At 34.7% G+C, this 16730-nt stretch overlaps 1 protein-coding gene across 1 annotated transcript; it reads left to right on the plus strand.

Annotated features, from left to right (window-relative positions):
• The first annotated feature begins 7083 nt into the window (after positions 1-7083).
• Positions 7084-15675, plus strand: LOC142634132 (cationic amino acid transporter 1-like). The gene is made up of 2 exons (XM_075808410.1): positions 7084-7567; positions 14238-15675. Exons 1-2 carry the CDS (start codon positions 7162-7164, stop codon positions 15584-15586), a joined length of 1755 nt encoding a protein of 584 aa, XP_075664525.1. The 5' UTR covers positions 7084-7161; the 3' UTR covers positions 15587-15675.
• Positions 15676-16730: the final 1055 nt, after the last annotated feature.

The raw sequence follows: 16730 nt of genomic DNA on the forward strand, positions 1-16730 counted from the left end.
CGCCGGGTCGGCCAAGGTTCCGAATTTTGTCGTTCGCTCCGGGTGGGCTTCGTCGAGATGTACGTCTTCGAGCCTCTCGACGGGCTCTGTCGCCACCCGACGTTCTTCTATGTTCATGGCTTAAATGTGATTGTCCATCTCCATCATGGCCACGTAACATTCTCGTGCGGATACCTGATTTCCTCTCAATTCTCCAATTCCGTGATCAGTAGGGAATTTTATCATCAAATGGTATGTCGAGGTTACAGCTTTCCATGAGTTGAGGGTTGGACGTCCTATGATGGCATTGTAAGCCGACGAGCAATCGACTACCAGGAATGTTATGTTTCGAGTGACCTGCTGTGGGTAGTCTCCAATGGTTACCTCTAAAGTGACAGTGCCAAGTGGGTGTACCCTCGCCCCTCCAAAGCCAATGAGTGGGGCATTAACCGGAATTAGTCGCTCCCTTTCAATTCGCATCTGTTGGAAAGCAGGATAGTAAAGGATGTCTGCCGAACTACCGTTGTCTACGAGAACCCGGTGTATGTTGTAGTTTCCTGCCTGTATGGTGACGACCAAAGCGTCGTCGTGGGGCTGGTGAAGGCGCTGGGCGTCTACTTCTGAGAATTCAATGGGGGGATTTCCAATCCGTGACCTTCCAAGCGCAGGACTTGCCGACTGGACGTTCTGGACCGTTTTGATGTATGTCTTTCGGGCTTTCTTGGAAGATCCGGCCTTCGCGGTGCCTCCTACAATCATCCTTATGTCTGCTACGGGTTGCCTGGGGCGATCATTATCTCGCCGAGGGGCTTGATTTTGTGGCGGGTCCGCCCTCTCTTTGTTGACGAACCTCTGTAACCTCCCTCGCCTAATGAGAGCTTCTATTTGCTATTTCAGGTCGTAGCAATCGGCGGTGTCATGGCCGTGGTCTTGATGAAATCGGCAGTATTTATCCCTTGGTCTCCTGTTGGGATCTCCCTTCAGTTTTCCAGGAAAGGCCAAAGTTTCCTCATCTTTAATTCGCATCAAGCGCACTCGGTCGATGGGTGCATTCAGGGAGTGAAGTTCGTGTACCTTCCGTAGGCGGCTTGGGTCGTCGATCATCTCGTCCCTCTCGGTTCTCCCCTTTTTCGTCCATTATCGGGTTTCGTATTTTCCTGTCTCTCCCTTTTTCTTGGTTTATAGTCGTCTCTAGCAAGCAAGGCATCCTCCGCGATCATGTACTTCGTCGCCCTGTAATATACGTCGGACATAGTCTTCTGGGTCATTTTTGCATAGAGAAGGATGAACTTACCCTCTCGTAGCCCGTTCGTGAATGTTGCCACAAGTATCTTGTCGTCCGCGTCGTCTATCGAGAGGGATTCCTTGTTAAAGCGGGCTATATAGGACCTTAACGTCTCGTCTTCTCGCTACTTAATGCCCAGTATACACGCAATAGACCTCTTGTGTCGATGACTTCCAATAAAGTGTGACACGAACTGTGCGCCCAATTCCTTAAAGGTGCCGATAGAATTAGGCGTCAGCTTGGTGTACCAATCCCTCGCAGGCCCCTTCAAGGTGGTAAGAAAAACCCTGCACATGATTTCATCCGGTACACCCTGAAGATGCATCAGGGTTCTAAAAGACTCCAGGTGGTCCAACGGGTCTTTGGATCCATCGTAATTTTCCACATGGGGCATGTGAAACTTTGGAGGAACGGGGCATGAATTCACCAACGCTGTGAAAGGCGAATCCGTTCTATGAACTAGGTCGTCCAGATTGCTGGATACCCGTCCTCTGAGGGCGTTCATCATCACATCCATACGTTCCCTCATCTCTTGCATCTCGGCTGTGATATGAGGTGGTAGGGAGTCCGAGGCGGATGGCGGGTTTGTCTCCGGCCGCTCCAGCCTTGTTGGTGCGGTGCTACCTTCAGGCCTGGCGGCATTCCTCCCTTCCAGGCTTGCTACTTCCTGGTCCTCCCCTGGTGCACTTTGGTGTGTGGTCATCTGCTGTAGTTGCTCTTCTAAGTCGTGATTCTGTTTAGTAAGGCGCTCGACGGCAGCAGCCAACATCTGAACTTGCCTTTCTAGCGCTGTAGCATGCGGTTCGTCGCCTTGGTTGTTGATTGTTGCCATCGATCGAGTGAGTACCATACAACTTTTTGTCTCAGGAATAGAGCAAAGCTAAATGTCTAGTTTCCCACAGACGGCGCCAACTGATGATGCCGAAGAAGTCACCAGTAAGCTGCGAGTACTCCTCCGATTGAAGCAACACCTGCGAAGAGAAAGTAGGTGATCAATAGAGAGCACCGGTATGGTGCCGGCCAAAAACCCTCCGACGATCAAGTTAGAGTCTTTAAAACAACCCTAGAGTGCCAGAGTTGAGGCAATTGTGCGTACCTTTTTCATGAGGGTTTCTGGGGTTTATATAGTGGAGTAGAGCCAAAATAAATGCCTTGGCGAGGAAGTACTTTCCTTTTAGAAGAGCAATTTGCGGATCTTTGCATATCGTATAGAGCTCCTTTCCTTATAGGGATCTTTTTGACTAAGACCAAACGTGTAGCGAGAGAACTTTCCTTATATTCACGTATGTAGAAGTCAAGACAGATCGAGAATGGAGGTTGGATTACTCCTTCAGCCTTTGCCTGCCTAGGTCGTCAACCAATGTGCACCTCCTATACTGCCGTCAGCCTAGGTCGTTAACCAATGTGCACCTCCTATACTGCCGTCAGCCTAGGTCGTCAACCAATGTGCACCTCCTATACTGCCGTCATCTTAGGTACATCTCCAAAGATATCGTCAGCTAAGGACCTTCTCACCTTGGCCGTCAGTCTTCGCTATCTTGATTTCTTTAGCCTAACGTCGCCACGTAAGGGGTGTGGCCTTGAACGTCAAAAGAGGTGTCAATGATAATAGCGTCAGCATAAAATAACGTCACTATCAATAGTATTGACAAGAGAAAAAATTAAATTGATCTCATCAATAATTATTTATTCTTAACTATATCGAAATATATACTTTCATATAGTAAAGTTCATCAAAAAATATATACCATCATATATAATCCAAATGCGTAATGGCAAGGAGGAAGCAGCCAAACTAAAAGCAAACATCTTTTACGAATATTCTTTCTTTCACACGACACATATGATCTCAGGTGGTACCAATCCCCGTGGGACCGGACCTGCCGTAGGGTCCTCTCATGGACCCAATCCTAGCCGTCCAACTAGAATCTTCATTTGAAAGATTCTATACAATTGCGAATCTTTGATTCTTTAGGCAGTTGCCATTCCAAATACTATAAATTATGAAAAACAGTGCTATATAATAATTGTACTTCTCTGTCTTTTTCTTTGATGTATAATTACCGCTATCTAGACCAAGTTAATTACTAAAAATACCATACAATTAATAAAAATACTGCTATAGTTACTACCTAATTTACTTTGATGTATAATTACGACTATCTAGACCAAGTTAATTACTACAATTATACCATGCTAAGTAATAAAAATAATGTTGTAAACAAATAGTTCATATCAGAATCTTTTTCTTTCTTTAACCCACTTCTCCTCCACTGGTTATTTAGTAATTTGAAGACATTTTCCTTCAAATTAATTTTAAGAAAAATTATCTTCTTTTCAGAGTAGCTTGCACAAATAGATTTTAAAGGGAGAAGGTATCTTGTGAGACAGACGCATGTGTCCATTGTCTCATTGACATGTGAATCCTACTAATTTTACGAAAAATTATCTTCTTTTCAAAGTAGCTTGCACAAATAAATTTTAATAGGACCCACATGTCAGTGAGACAATGGGCGCATACACCCATCTCACCCAAGATTTTTTCTTTTAAAGGATTTTTTTTTAAATTTTTTTACTGAATGGGCTTGAATTTTTTCTCAAACTCATTAAGTGTGGAGATTTATAAACTCAACACATTACTCATTAGTATGCCAACTAAAAATACATGCATTGATGTAGATGCCTTGTTAAATGACATGTTTTTAATTTTTCCAATAGGGATGTCTAGGTTTAAATTGCTTATCCTCATTGTAATTAGGGGTTAGATAAAACTTAGATATAATACTTTAGGTGGACTACATTAGGTTTTTTAATTAAATTTTAACACTTGGTTACATTGATTAGTAAGATAAAAATAATGTTATCTTCTTTAAAAAATAATTCAATTCAAAACAATCAATAAATTATTTAATTGAAAAACCTAATGTATTGCATCTAAAGATTGTAATATTTGTGTATAAGTTTTATTAAGGGCATTTGTTAATAGGGTCATTCTATGGTACCCCCACCTCTTTTTTTTTTTTTTTGGTGTGGGTATGGTACCCACTTAAATCTAAGCAATATATTTTTCTTGTTTTAATCTCGACTGTTTATTTTGTTTTAATGAATACCGGTTATCAGTCAAGAGAGTTCTTGTTTTAATCTTGACTGTTTATTTTGTTCTAATGTACTGCACCTTAAGATGCAGTATAGCTGAGCTCCCACCCATATGGGAGCAGATCCTTACACATACTTTATTATTCCTTTACGTCCTTTTAATTATGAATATTGTTGGAAGCATAATGTTGCTAGCCATAATGAATTGGTCCTTAATAGCATTTGTGGTTTTACTGCATCTTCCCTCTTCATAGTCGCACTATCAACTTGTCAAAAAATATCAATTATTGTCAAATTTGTTTATATAAAGATATTTTGAGATTTCTTATGATAAATTTTAGTCATAGAGATTGGTTTATTAATGGTAAGCTTGCTCATTAATAGTTGAGACTATTTCACTGAAAATACAAGCCTCAAGCTCAACTTTAAGCATGTACTTCGAGATCAGATGAGAAGGGAATAGTGTGATCCTTAGTTATTTATATGATTCTCTCTTACTAGATTCTTTAGGAGATTCCATGTCAAGACTTTACATATATTACCGGGGGGTGGGGAAGGGATACCATAGAGCTTCAGTTATTGTGGTTAAAAGTTATTTAATTGTGTATCTGTGTCTGTTTATGTATTAAGATGGCAAACATGTGGGAGACGTTTGCAAAAGAAACCAACGCATATGTGAAAGATGGCAACTGAAGTATTTGGCTGTAAATTTTTTGTTTTTGAGACATTCCTTTCTACTTTTTTCTGGTAATTGGCTGGAATTTTCAAATAGCTTCTAAAGTTGAGTTGTTCATAACTTTATATCCTTTTTTTGGGCTAATATAGTTGTCCATATCATCTATTGTCATTTCATAATGACCAAGATTCCTTTCTCTTGGACTAGCAAATTCAAAATTCTCCTAATATTTCATTAGTGGATGTATTAATTATTCAATAGAAATAAGTATTTGCAATTTCTTCTGGTTGCTTTTCTCCAATTATTAAATCATTTTAAATTCTCTGTACAACTGTTGAATCAAATTTTCTTATGTTAGTCCATGGGCTCGATTTTATTTTATCATTTTTTATTATTTCCCAATTCATTATTCATGTATGGGAGATATATGTTTTAGGGCGCTTACCAAGGATGGGAAAGGATCACTCAATCTTCCCCAACTCTCTCTCTCTCTCTCTCTCTCTCTCTCTCTCTCTCTCTCTCTCTCTCTCTCTCTCTCTCTCTCTCTCTCTCTCTCTCTCTCCTACATTCTCTTAAAGGTTATGGTAATTGTTAAATATTTGAAAAGGCCACGTGCATCATCAAAATGACTTCGTTGAGACTAGTTTAGTAATTTTTTTATACAATATACTTTTATAGTTGATATAAAATTACAAAAGAGCGAGTTTCAGCTAGAAGAATTAAGTAGTAAGTTTCATGAGTAAATAATGAAACCCTTAAGTATAAAACATATTCTGACTCATTTGCCCTTTAGTTTCAGTATAGAAAAAATAAATAATCTAAAGAATTTCTCTAACTTTGAGATGAAAAGGATGATATTTTGGAACTTAATGGATTTTATTAAAATTATTGTCATGGGTTTTATTAAAATGAATGAATAATGACAATTTGAGTCACCCATTCCAAAAAAAATTACTTGGAGAGTTAGAAAGAGTAATAGACATACTGAGATTCTTTATACAATTCAATATATTTTATATAAAAATATGAAATTTAAATTTTCAAAATATTTTAAAATATCTCAAATGCAATCTCGAATGCAAAGAAGGCGAGAGAGATACCAATGCTTAGAGAGAGAGAGAGAGAGAGAGAGAGTCACAAGTTAGAGAGTTCAAATAACTACTATTTTATATATATACATATATATATATATATATATATATAGAGAGAGATATATATATATATATCTAAAATAGTCACATTAGCTTTCAGTGACATTGGAAGATATTGCCCAACGTTCCATTGGTATCATCTAATGTGATTAAAAAAATAATGACATTGGTACTAATGAAAGTGACATTAGTAAATCCAATGTGACAAAAAAAAAAAGAATCATTGTTATATTTTGGTCATATGTGACGTGGGTATTGGCCTATTGCCCAATATGATTATAAAATAAAAGAACTACTAAATATGGCAATAGTATGGCCATGTATACTACTTAATTTGATATTAGAACCACCAAATGTGACTAAAAAAATAAGGATATCATTAAATATAACAATGGTACATTATGTGATGTTGGTACGGTCTAATGTGATGATAAAACAGTCAAGTTTAGAGTTGTAGTACATATAAACAATATCATTAATACAATATTAATAATCAAATATTTAAATTTAACTGGAATCAAAGTATAATAATAATATCATCTAAAAAAAAAAAGTATAATAATCATAGTGAATAAGAATAAACGTTAATAAGTGTATTTATAATTCTAGCTAGAATCGTGCTGTTTAGAGCTGATATCTAAAAAGATAGTTTTTCTTTTTTTTTGGTACAAGATAGAATTTATAGTTTAACTTAATTTAAGTGTATATGTGTGTGAAGTTTCGGAAACTTAAACCCCGATCCTTGCCCCACATCCCACAAGTATTTATATTTATAAAGTGACCACAGCAAAGTAGCAGTGATAAAAAAAAAATACTATCATTGATACTCTAGTTGTGTGCTCCAAAAAGATTCATTATATTCCTTTCCTTTGATTCTCAAAAAAATATTCCTTTCCTTTAATCTCTCTCTTTTTCTATCTATATTCTTGGGAAGCAAACAGAGAGTCAGAGAGAATAGTAGTGAGTTGACTCAGATGGGTGAATACGGAGGGGACGAAGGTGTTCGGAGAAGAGGGTGCTCGTGCACAAAAGAAAACTTTCTCCCCGAGGAATCGTTTCGGAGCTGGGGAAACTATGCGAGGGCGTTGAAGGAAACGCTTAGGCTGAAAGACCGAGTTCTGACTCGGTCGTTGGACCAGACGGAGCTAGTGGATGTGAAGGCACAGAGCCAGCACGAGATGAAGAAGACGCTGAATTGGTGGGACCTCATGTGGTTCGGCATAGGAGCTGTGATTGGAGCTGGGATCTTCGTCCTCACTGGGCTTGAGGCTCGAGAACATGCGGGACCTGCTGTTGGGTTGTCCTACGTCGTTTCGGGTGTCTCTGCTTTGCTTTCTGTCTTTTGCTACACCGAGTTCGCCGTTGAGATTCCAGTCGCAGGTACCAATACCATTCTTATTATCTTTTCTTTTGTCCTTTTCTTGACTTTTTCTATAATATTTTTGAAGCAATATATTTATTTATGAAAAGTGTTCAATCAAGATACCTCTTTATCTTCGGGTGAAGACATTCATCATACTTTAACAATTGAGCTAATTAAACCTGACTTATTGGTTCTAATTTTCAATCTATAACTTATATTATTATTATTATTTTTTTTATATCTTTAACCATCACTAACAATCTAAGTATTGCGAATATATTGTAGAAATATGGTGAAGATAATTTTTTTTATATACATTTATATTACTAGTATTATGATTATCTATCAATTTTTAATGGTCATTTAATTACGAAGTTAACAGAGGTGATTGCCTTTTAAATATATGTATAATTGACTAATATGTAGGAAATTAGAGATTTGGTCATAGGACTTCGATTTTATTTGTTTAAGTCAAGGAGGGAGTATTTATTTTGATATGCTTAGAGCATCTCCAGCACCTTCTTCAAATTTTTGTATTATTTGAAGAATGAACAGTGATATTTAGTTTTTACCTACTCATTTTTTTAAATACACTTTCAACAGATTTTATATTTTATTCTCTATCTCATTTAAATATTATTTCTTCATTCATTCTTTATTCTTTTTTTTTTATCATAATTTATTCTTCCTATATTCATTCCATCAATTATATTTTTTAATGAAAAGTGTTATATTCACAACATTTTTCACAATACTTTTACAGCAAAATTTATTTGAAAAGTTATTACTAGTTTTAATTTAAACTTACCACTGAAATTATTTTTTTACTCACCAATATTAACTAATTACAATCTGTTACTTAAAATTTATTGTAAAAATATTGTAACAACATTTCTCAATTAAGATTTTTTATTTTTTATATTATTTCTCATTTCCCTCATTTCATCCATACGTATTTTTTGTTTCCTTTTTTTTTTTTCCTTGTTTTTCTCCTCCACACACGTTTTCCTACGATTCTATCTCTATCCAGCCCCCTCATTTATTTTCTTTTTCTCCCTCATTCATCAATAACATTTCAACGGCTCTTCTCTCTCTCTCTCTCTTTTTTTTTCCTTCTTCTCTAGCTCTCTCGCTTTTTTTTTTTTTACATGATTCCAGAACATTCATCCCAACGCAGTTCAGATGGGTCATCTTCGTCCCAAAGCAGTTGGCCCAGCCTGGAGCCATCGATCATCTTTGTCCCCAACACAGTCCAGATGAGTCAGATGACTTCTGTCTTTTGTCTTCTTTTTTTTTTTTTTTGCTTTTATTGTTATGATTTGATTAATTTTAAAATTGTGTTTTTGAGTTTGTATTCTGATAATCTGATTATGCTTGAGTTTAGAGATTTTTGAGAGAAAGATTGTTGTGTTTGTAGCTGTTGAGTTTGTAGCTGTGAGAGGAGAGAGAAAGAATTTTTTTTATTAAGACGTATGAATTTTTTAAGCATAAAAATCATTTGGAGTTGCTACAGTGCTTCTCTGTATCTAGAGAAGCACGGTAGCAATTTCAAAAAAAATTTGGAAAAGTTTTGTTTTTAAAGAATCCGTTGAAGTGTGAACAGTAGTAGCATTTTTTCTCCAAAAAAATAGAGATAGAGCAGCTATTGGAGATGCTCTTAGGCTTTAGTTGTACCCAGTTCAATGCTCTACGGATAGACCTTTAACTATTTATTTATTTTAGGGGTATCCACTATCAAGTATTTGGAAATGCATTATTTATTGATTTTTTTTAATTAATTGGATTAGAAGGAAATTCTTTCAGCAATATTTATTAATGGAAAATGCTAATAAATGCCGGGCAATTGTTAATAATACATTTAAAGAAAGTTTTATGAGAAAAAGAAAAAAAAACAATTAATATTTTGATAGTTTTTTTTATTTCCTATAAAAAAATATGTCAAAACTTTTTTAAAATAGATTGTTTGACCATTGCACTAAGGACACCCATTAGCACGATCTATTATTAATAAAATCAATCAGGGATACTTTTAGTTATATTTATATGGCATACTTAATAATTAATGCGACTTATTTTAACTTTATATTATAAGAGCCAAAAGACCAAATTGCCTCCACCCTCTTTCACTCATTTAATTAAAAAGCTTAAAGGATAGGAGAAATTTTACCGTTCTCTGGTGGACCATGTCACTTGTTCATCATTCCACTAAAAAACTCTCACTTATTTAAAATTGTTGAGTAAATAATTAGTTTCTGTTTAAAAAATTTTTTTAACTCGGCAATTTAAACAAGTGTGAGTCTTTTAGTGGAATGGTGGACCACGTCACTTGTCCACCATATGTACCTTATAATTTCTCAAAAGATAGACTCATGAATCCATTTGCATATAAACATATGCATACGACAAACAAACCCAAAACGAAGTGCCCACTCAAGTTGTTTTAACGTTTTTAATGTCGCTTTGTCAAACAAACTCTCTCTCTCTCTCTCTCTATATATCTCTCTCTCTCTCTCTCTCTCTCTCTCTCTCTCTCTCATTATATATATATATATATATACACGAGTCATATTAACAGACGCTTTTAGAGAAATTATTAACAAATCATTTTAAGAAAGTTTTGACATCGCATTTATGGGAGATAGGAAAAATATTAAAACATTTATTGCTTATTTTATTTTCTATAAAAATTTCCTTAAAATGGTTCTTAATTTAACAAATGTTCTTAGGGTATTTATTAACATTTCTTTTTATCATTGAACAAGATTACTGCTTAAACTTTATGCTCATTTCTATTAATTCAACACTTGAATCCCCTATTGATTATTATTATTATTATTATTATTGAAACCGCATTTTCTAAGAATCAATTTGACAATATTGAAAAGTACTGTAATAATAATTGAGTATTCAAACCAAGGTATTAAAAACTGATATGACCAAAGAATTGGTTTTTATTCGGTTTTGGGGCATTTCACCAAATTGAATTAGTACTCGGTTTCTAGTTGAACCAGTTGGTCCAATGTAGGTTTTAAAATAGTAATTCAAACTAATTTTTTAGACTGTATTTTGGACGTCGCTGTTTTTGTTTTTCTGCCGGATGAAGTAAATTTAACTTTTGAGTTTTTACAACTTTTGTTTTCCTTTTGATTTTGTCCTAATGGTAATTACATTTAAGAGTGGCCTTTTTGTGATTGATAAGTTAGAATTTTCTGGCGACTTTTTTGTTAGGTTGATCTAATTTGTATAATTCATAAAATATTAATTTTAAGTTGTTACGTGAGAGCTAGCTCTAGAAATTGATGGCTTTTTATATAATATTATATGGAGTTATGGACCATATTTGTTTTCGATAAGAGAGTTATGGACCATATATTTTTGAATTCGGTCACCACTCAATATATTGTATTTAATCGCGTATAATTATGAATATGCTTTGGACAAAAGGTCCAAAACCTGAGTTTGAAATCGCAGTTTGTCTTTATAACATTGACGTAATTTGTAAATGAAGTCCACACACAATTGGTCTTTTCAATAGAACAGGAAGAAATCCATGAACATGCTCTTTACAACGGTGCCTTTAATCACTGCCTTATTCTTTATTTTAAACCTGCTAGATTTTGATTTCGATCGGCTCATGTGAATAAGTACATTTTCTTAAAAGCTGGAGAAAAATTAATCTGCTGATACACCTTGATATTGATATAAGAAAAATTAACAAGAAAAGAAGGATGTGTCTTGAAAATAAAGCTGGCTTTTAGGTCAATAATTCATGTAAAGAGGATTGTTGTGATAAATACCAAAACAGAATAAGCTGCAATTTAGGTTTATTCGGTAAAGTGGTGCAAAGCTTGTGTCGGCAACCAAAACAAAAGAAGTAAAGAAAGAAATTAAAAAGTATTCAGCCATTTGACTGATAAAATCTGATGATTGATTATAAGAGAATTACCATCAGTCTCAATATAATTTTAACTAAATTGATCCAAAAAATTTCACTTTTATTATTTTAGCTAATGCATTTTTTACAATAAATATATTAGCCTCAATACTCTATCACTATTTTATTAAAATATTAATTTTTTCACTCAAATCATGTTTTCAAATTAAACAATGGATAAAAATCATTTAAAATCTCAATAGATAAAAAAATCTAATCAAGTGATAATGATCAATTATTTGGCTTAGCCAAAAACATAACGTTACATTATATTTTATTTATATATTATAGTTTAATAATAGTTTTCTTCTTACAAAAAATAATAGTTTTCATTTCCTCAAAAAGAATAAAACAGTTTTCATAAATTATGATGTTATGTGCTATAATATATTTATTATTTTAATAAATAAAGATTAAAGAGAACTTGGAGAAGTCATAACTCATAACTGTGGGTGTGGCCACCTAGGGATTCTACTTCAATTGTGAAGAATTAAAGTTTACCCATAGACGTGTTCTATGTATCTTGAAAGTTGGACCAAAGGAGAGAGAGAGAGAGAGAGTTATAATATTTGACTTCTGCGTAAAATGTGTCTCGTCACATGTGGCGAGATGGTATTGCTCGCTTAATATTTTGTACTAACCTGATAAGATTGATTTGAGTTTTTTTTAAGTCTTTAATTATATATTTGTTAAAATATTAAAATAACTGCACTGACATAAATGTTTTAAGTGATTGATTCATTTTACGCATTTATTTTTACATTAAAAACTTACTTTTTTTATTTTAAACATCTAATTTTATAAAATATTCACATCAATTCATCTATTCTACGCATCTTTTAATTAAATAATCAATTTTCTCACATTTTTTATTATTTCTCTAACTACCCGGATATATACACGCCTCTCTCTCTCTCTCTCTCTACCCATTTCTATTTGTTGCTCTCTCTCTATACCCATCTCTTCCCTGAAAAACTCTCTCTCTCGATCAACTGAAAAACTCTCCCTCTTCCCTGAAAAACTCTCCCTCTCAATCATCTCTCCCTAGCTTTGATCCGCTTCGATCCACGAGCTCTGAGCTTCAATTCGAGCTCTGATCCACGATCTACGAGCACCGATTCATGATCCACGAGCTTCGAACTCCGATTCACGATCCATGAGCTCCGATCCACGTCCACGAGCTTCGAGCCACGAGCTCCGATCTACGTCCACAAGCTTCGATTCACGAGCTTCGAGCCACGAGCTCCAATTCACGATCCACGAGCTCCAATTCACGATCCACGAGCTTCGATCCAGTCAAGCACCGATCGTTCCGATCAAGCATCGATTTATGTTTGTGTATCTCTGTTTTTTTTTTGTTTGGAGCAAGTGTATCTCTATGTTGATTTTCTGTGTTTTTTGTCTGTGTGAATGTGTTTGTGTGTGAGTGTGTTTGTGTGCATCTGAGGAAAAAGAAGAAGATGAGCAGTTAACTGGGTTTGTTGAGCACGGACAAGAGAGAAAAAATGAGTGAACGGAAATTAATAAAATAATGGATAAACGAGCTACAGTAACCATGTAAATATACACGGTTACTGTAACTCGTGGATAGATTTGCACAATTTTGCATATTTTTATACTCATTGATGTGTGTATTTTTTTGCTCAAAATGTGTAAAATTGATAGTTTATTTTATTTTATTTTATTTTATTTTATTTTATTTTAGAAGATTTTAAAAGAATTGATGTGGTTGCTCTAATAAGTTAAGATATACAACAAAAAGTGTTACAAATTTTGATATTTTATTCACCACTAATAATCCATCAACAGGGCAAATTGTGTAAAAAATTATGTCAATGCGTGTCATACTCTCATCCTAATAAAGAAACAAAATTTGGAAATGCATGCGAACAATATCTGCTTTGCATCTGATCAATGGGGGAGTAAAATTAACAGGGGTCAACAATGACAGGCGGGACCATATATATCGATCGTAAGTAATTTCAGACTCGACTAGAGTCTAAAATTCCCCGCTGGCCCATCTAATATGAACGTAATCTGGACTCTAATGATATGTTTGACTTTTTCTTCGTCACCTTTTCAATAGAAGCTTGGCACTTCAGACAATTAACTTATAATTATATGTAATGTTTGTATAATTGAAAAAAATTATATATATATATATATATATTAATAGGATTTTACTAATGTGTGCCTAAGGCACACAATAATTTATCATTTTTGAAAAAAATTTCTCCAGAATTGAAAAAGTTTTAACAGCTTTTTTAATTTTCAAGAAAATTTTTCTAAAAATAAATAGGTTAACGTGTGCCCTTAGGGCACACATATGTGCATACATACATATTTAAAGAGGCAGGACAGAAAATGCTAGCTGTATAAACACATAATTCAAACATTGTATATATTTTAAAAAACTATTATATCTTCTGTTTTTCTTTTTTAATAATTTGATAGTTATAATAATGAGAAATGATAGATTTGAATTGATTGAAAATACGAGAGGAATTAGTTGAGATTAACATCTCATCTTATTTGAATGTGTAAAAATATATATATATATATATATATATATATATATATATATATTACTTACTTTCCTGATACTGGAAACATTTTTTTTTTTTTTTCTGGTGAATTTCTTGTTAATGGGAATTCATGACAACATCTTTTACCTTGACATGCACAGTCGAATAATATCTTCATTACCCTGAAATACTATGGCTAATTGAGCTAACAAGATGCTTTCCTTTCAGGTGGATCATTTGCCTATTTAAGGGTAGAGCTGGGTGATTTCATGGCCTTCATTGCTGCCGGAAACATCCTACTCGAGTATGTGATTGGTGGAGCAGCCGTTGCCCGTTCTTGGACATCCAACTTTGCCACACTCTTGAACCACCAGCCAAATGATTTCCGCATTGTAGCCCATAGTTTTTCACCAAACTACAGATACCTCGACCCCATTGCCATTGTTGTCTTGGCTATCATTTGCGTTTTGGCTGTTATGAGCACAAAGGGCTCCTCGCGATTCAATTACATTGCCTCCATCTTCCATATTGCTGTCATTATCTTCATCATCATTGGAGGCTTCATAAAAGCTGACACCAAAAATTACAGTGATTTTGCACCATTTGGCGTCCGTGGCATCTTTCAAGCATCAGCAGTGCTTTTCTTTGCCTATGTTGGATTTGATGCTGTCTCAACCATGGCTGAGGAAACAAAGAATCCCGGTCGGGACATTCCAATTGGTCTTGTTGGCTCAATGGTGATTACTACATTGGCATATTGTTTACTAGCCGTGACACTATGCCTAATGCAACCATACACAGATATTGATAAAGATGCACCATTTCCTGTGGCATTTGAAGCCGTAGGTTGGGGATGGGCTAAGTACATAGTTGCTGCTGGTGCATTGAAGGGCATGACAACAGTTTTGCTTGTGTCAGCAGTGGGTCAAGCTCGATATCTCACACATATTGCACGTACACACATGTTGCCCCCGTGGCTCGCCATTGTGAATGAGAAAACTGGGACTCCTGTCAATGCCACAGTGGTAATGCTTGCAGCCACTGCGGTATTTGCCTTCTTCTCATCGCTAGACATTCTCACAAACTTGCTCTCAATCTCCACACTGTTTATCTTCATGCTTGTGGCTATTGGCCTTCTTGTGCGTCGATACTATGTTAGTGGGGTGACAACAACAGCAAACCGTATCAAATTCATTGTGTTTCTTGCCCTTATTCTTGGATCTTCAATTGCCACTGCTCTTTATTGGGCCATATCTACTGATGGTTGGATTGCGTACGCAATAACCGGACCAATTTGGCTCTTGTCAACTATTGGGTTTTGGCTTTTTGTTCCACAGGCTAGGGAACCAAAAGTTTGGGGTGTACCATTGGTACCATGGCTGCCATCACTATCAATTGCCATCAACATTTTCCTTCTTGGGTCTATAGATAGAGCATCGTTTGAAAGGTTCGGGTTATGGACTCTAATAATCTTGGTTTACTATTTCCTTTTTGGATTGCATGCGTCCTATGACACAGCCAAGGAAGCTAGCAGTGCCAAACAGATGAAAAATGTTGAAGAGGGGGCCGTGAACTAGAGAAGTTAATAAGAAATGTGTGATGCATATGTTTATGTAATTTCTGTTCATATTATGAAGGAAGTGATGTATGTGTTCATGAAAGTAAACTGAAATTCTCTTTCTAGGCTTTTGTTACGTTTTTTTTTTTTTTTTAATATTTTCTACCGGTGTTGCAATGCAAATCTTTTACAAGTACAAAAATTTCATACTTTTTTTTTTTTTTTTTTTTTTTGTTTTTTGTAAATTACATTCACACATGAAAGTTACAAGAAATTTTTTTTAATTTTGTCCTTTGTAGGGTAATTATTGAGTACTTCCAGAGTACCATAAATGTGTATTCCCTCTTCTTACATAACTGTAAGTCTCACTATAGTAGTATTTTTATTAATTGTATGGTATTTGTAGTAATTAACTTGGTCACATTGAATTTACTAATGTCACTTTCATTAGTACCGATGTCATTATTTTTTTTTATCACATTAGATGATACCAATGGAACATTGGGCAATATCTTCCAATGTCACTAAAAGCTAATGTGACTGAAAATAGTAGTTATTTGAACTCTCTCTCTCTCTCTCTCTCTCTCTCTCTGTGAGTATTGGTATCTCTCTCGCATTCTTTGCATTTGAGATATTTTAAAATATTTAAAATTTAAAATTCATATTTTCATATAAAATATATTGAATTGTATAAAGAATCTTGGTATGTCTATTACTCTTTCTAACTCTCCAAGTAATTATTTGGAATGAGTGACTCAAATTGTTGTTATTCATTAATTTTAATAAAACCCATGACAGTAATTTTAATAAAATCCATTAAGTTCCAAAATATCATCATTTTCATCTCAAAGTTAGAGAAATTCTTTAGATTATTTATTTTTTCTATACTGAAACTAAAGGGCAAATGAGTCAGAATATGTTTTATACTTAAGGGTTTCACTATTTACTCATGAAATTTACTACTTAATTCTTCTAGATGAAACTCGCTCTTTTGTAATTTTATATCAACTATAAAAGTATTTTGTATAAAAAAAATTACTAAACTAGTCTCAACGAAGTCATTTCGATGATGCACATGGCCTTTTCAAATATTTAACAATTACCATAACCTTTAAGAGAATGTAGGAGAGAGAGAGATAGGGTGATAGAGTTGGGGAAGATTG

Source organism: Castanea sativa, chromosome 5 (genome assembly GCF_040712315.1).
Source record: "Castanea sativa cultivar Marrone di Chiusa Pesio chromosome 5, ASM4071231v1".
Taxonomy (NCBI): Eukaryota; Viridiplantae; Streptophyta; class Magnoliopsida; order Fagales; family Fagaceae; genus Castanea; species Castanea sativa.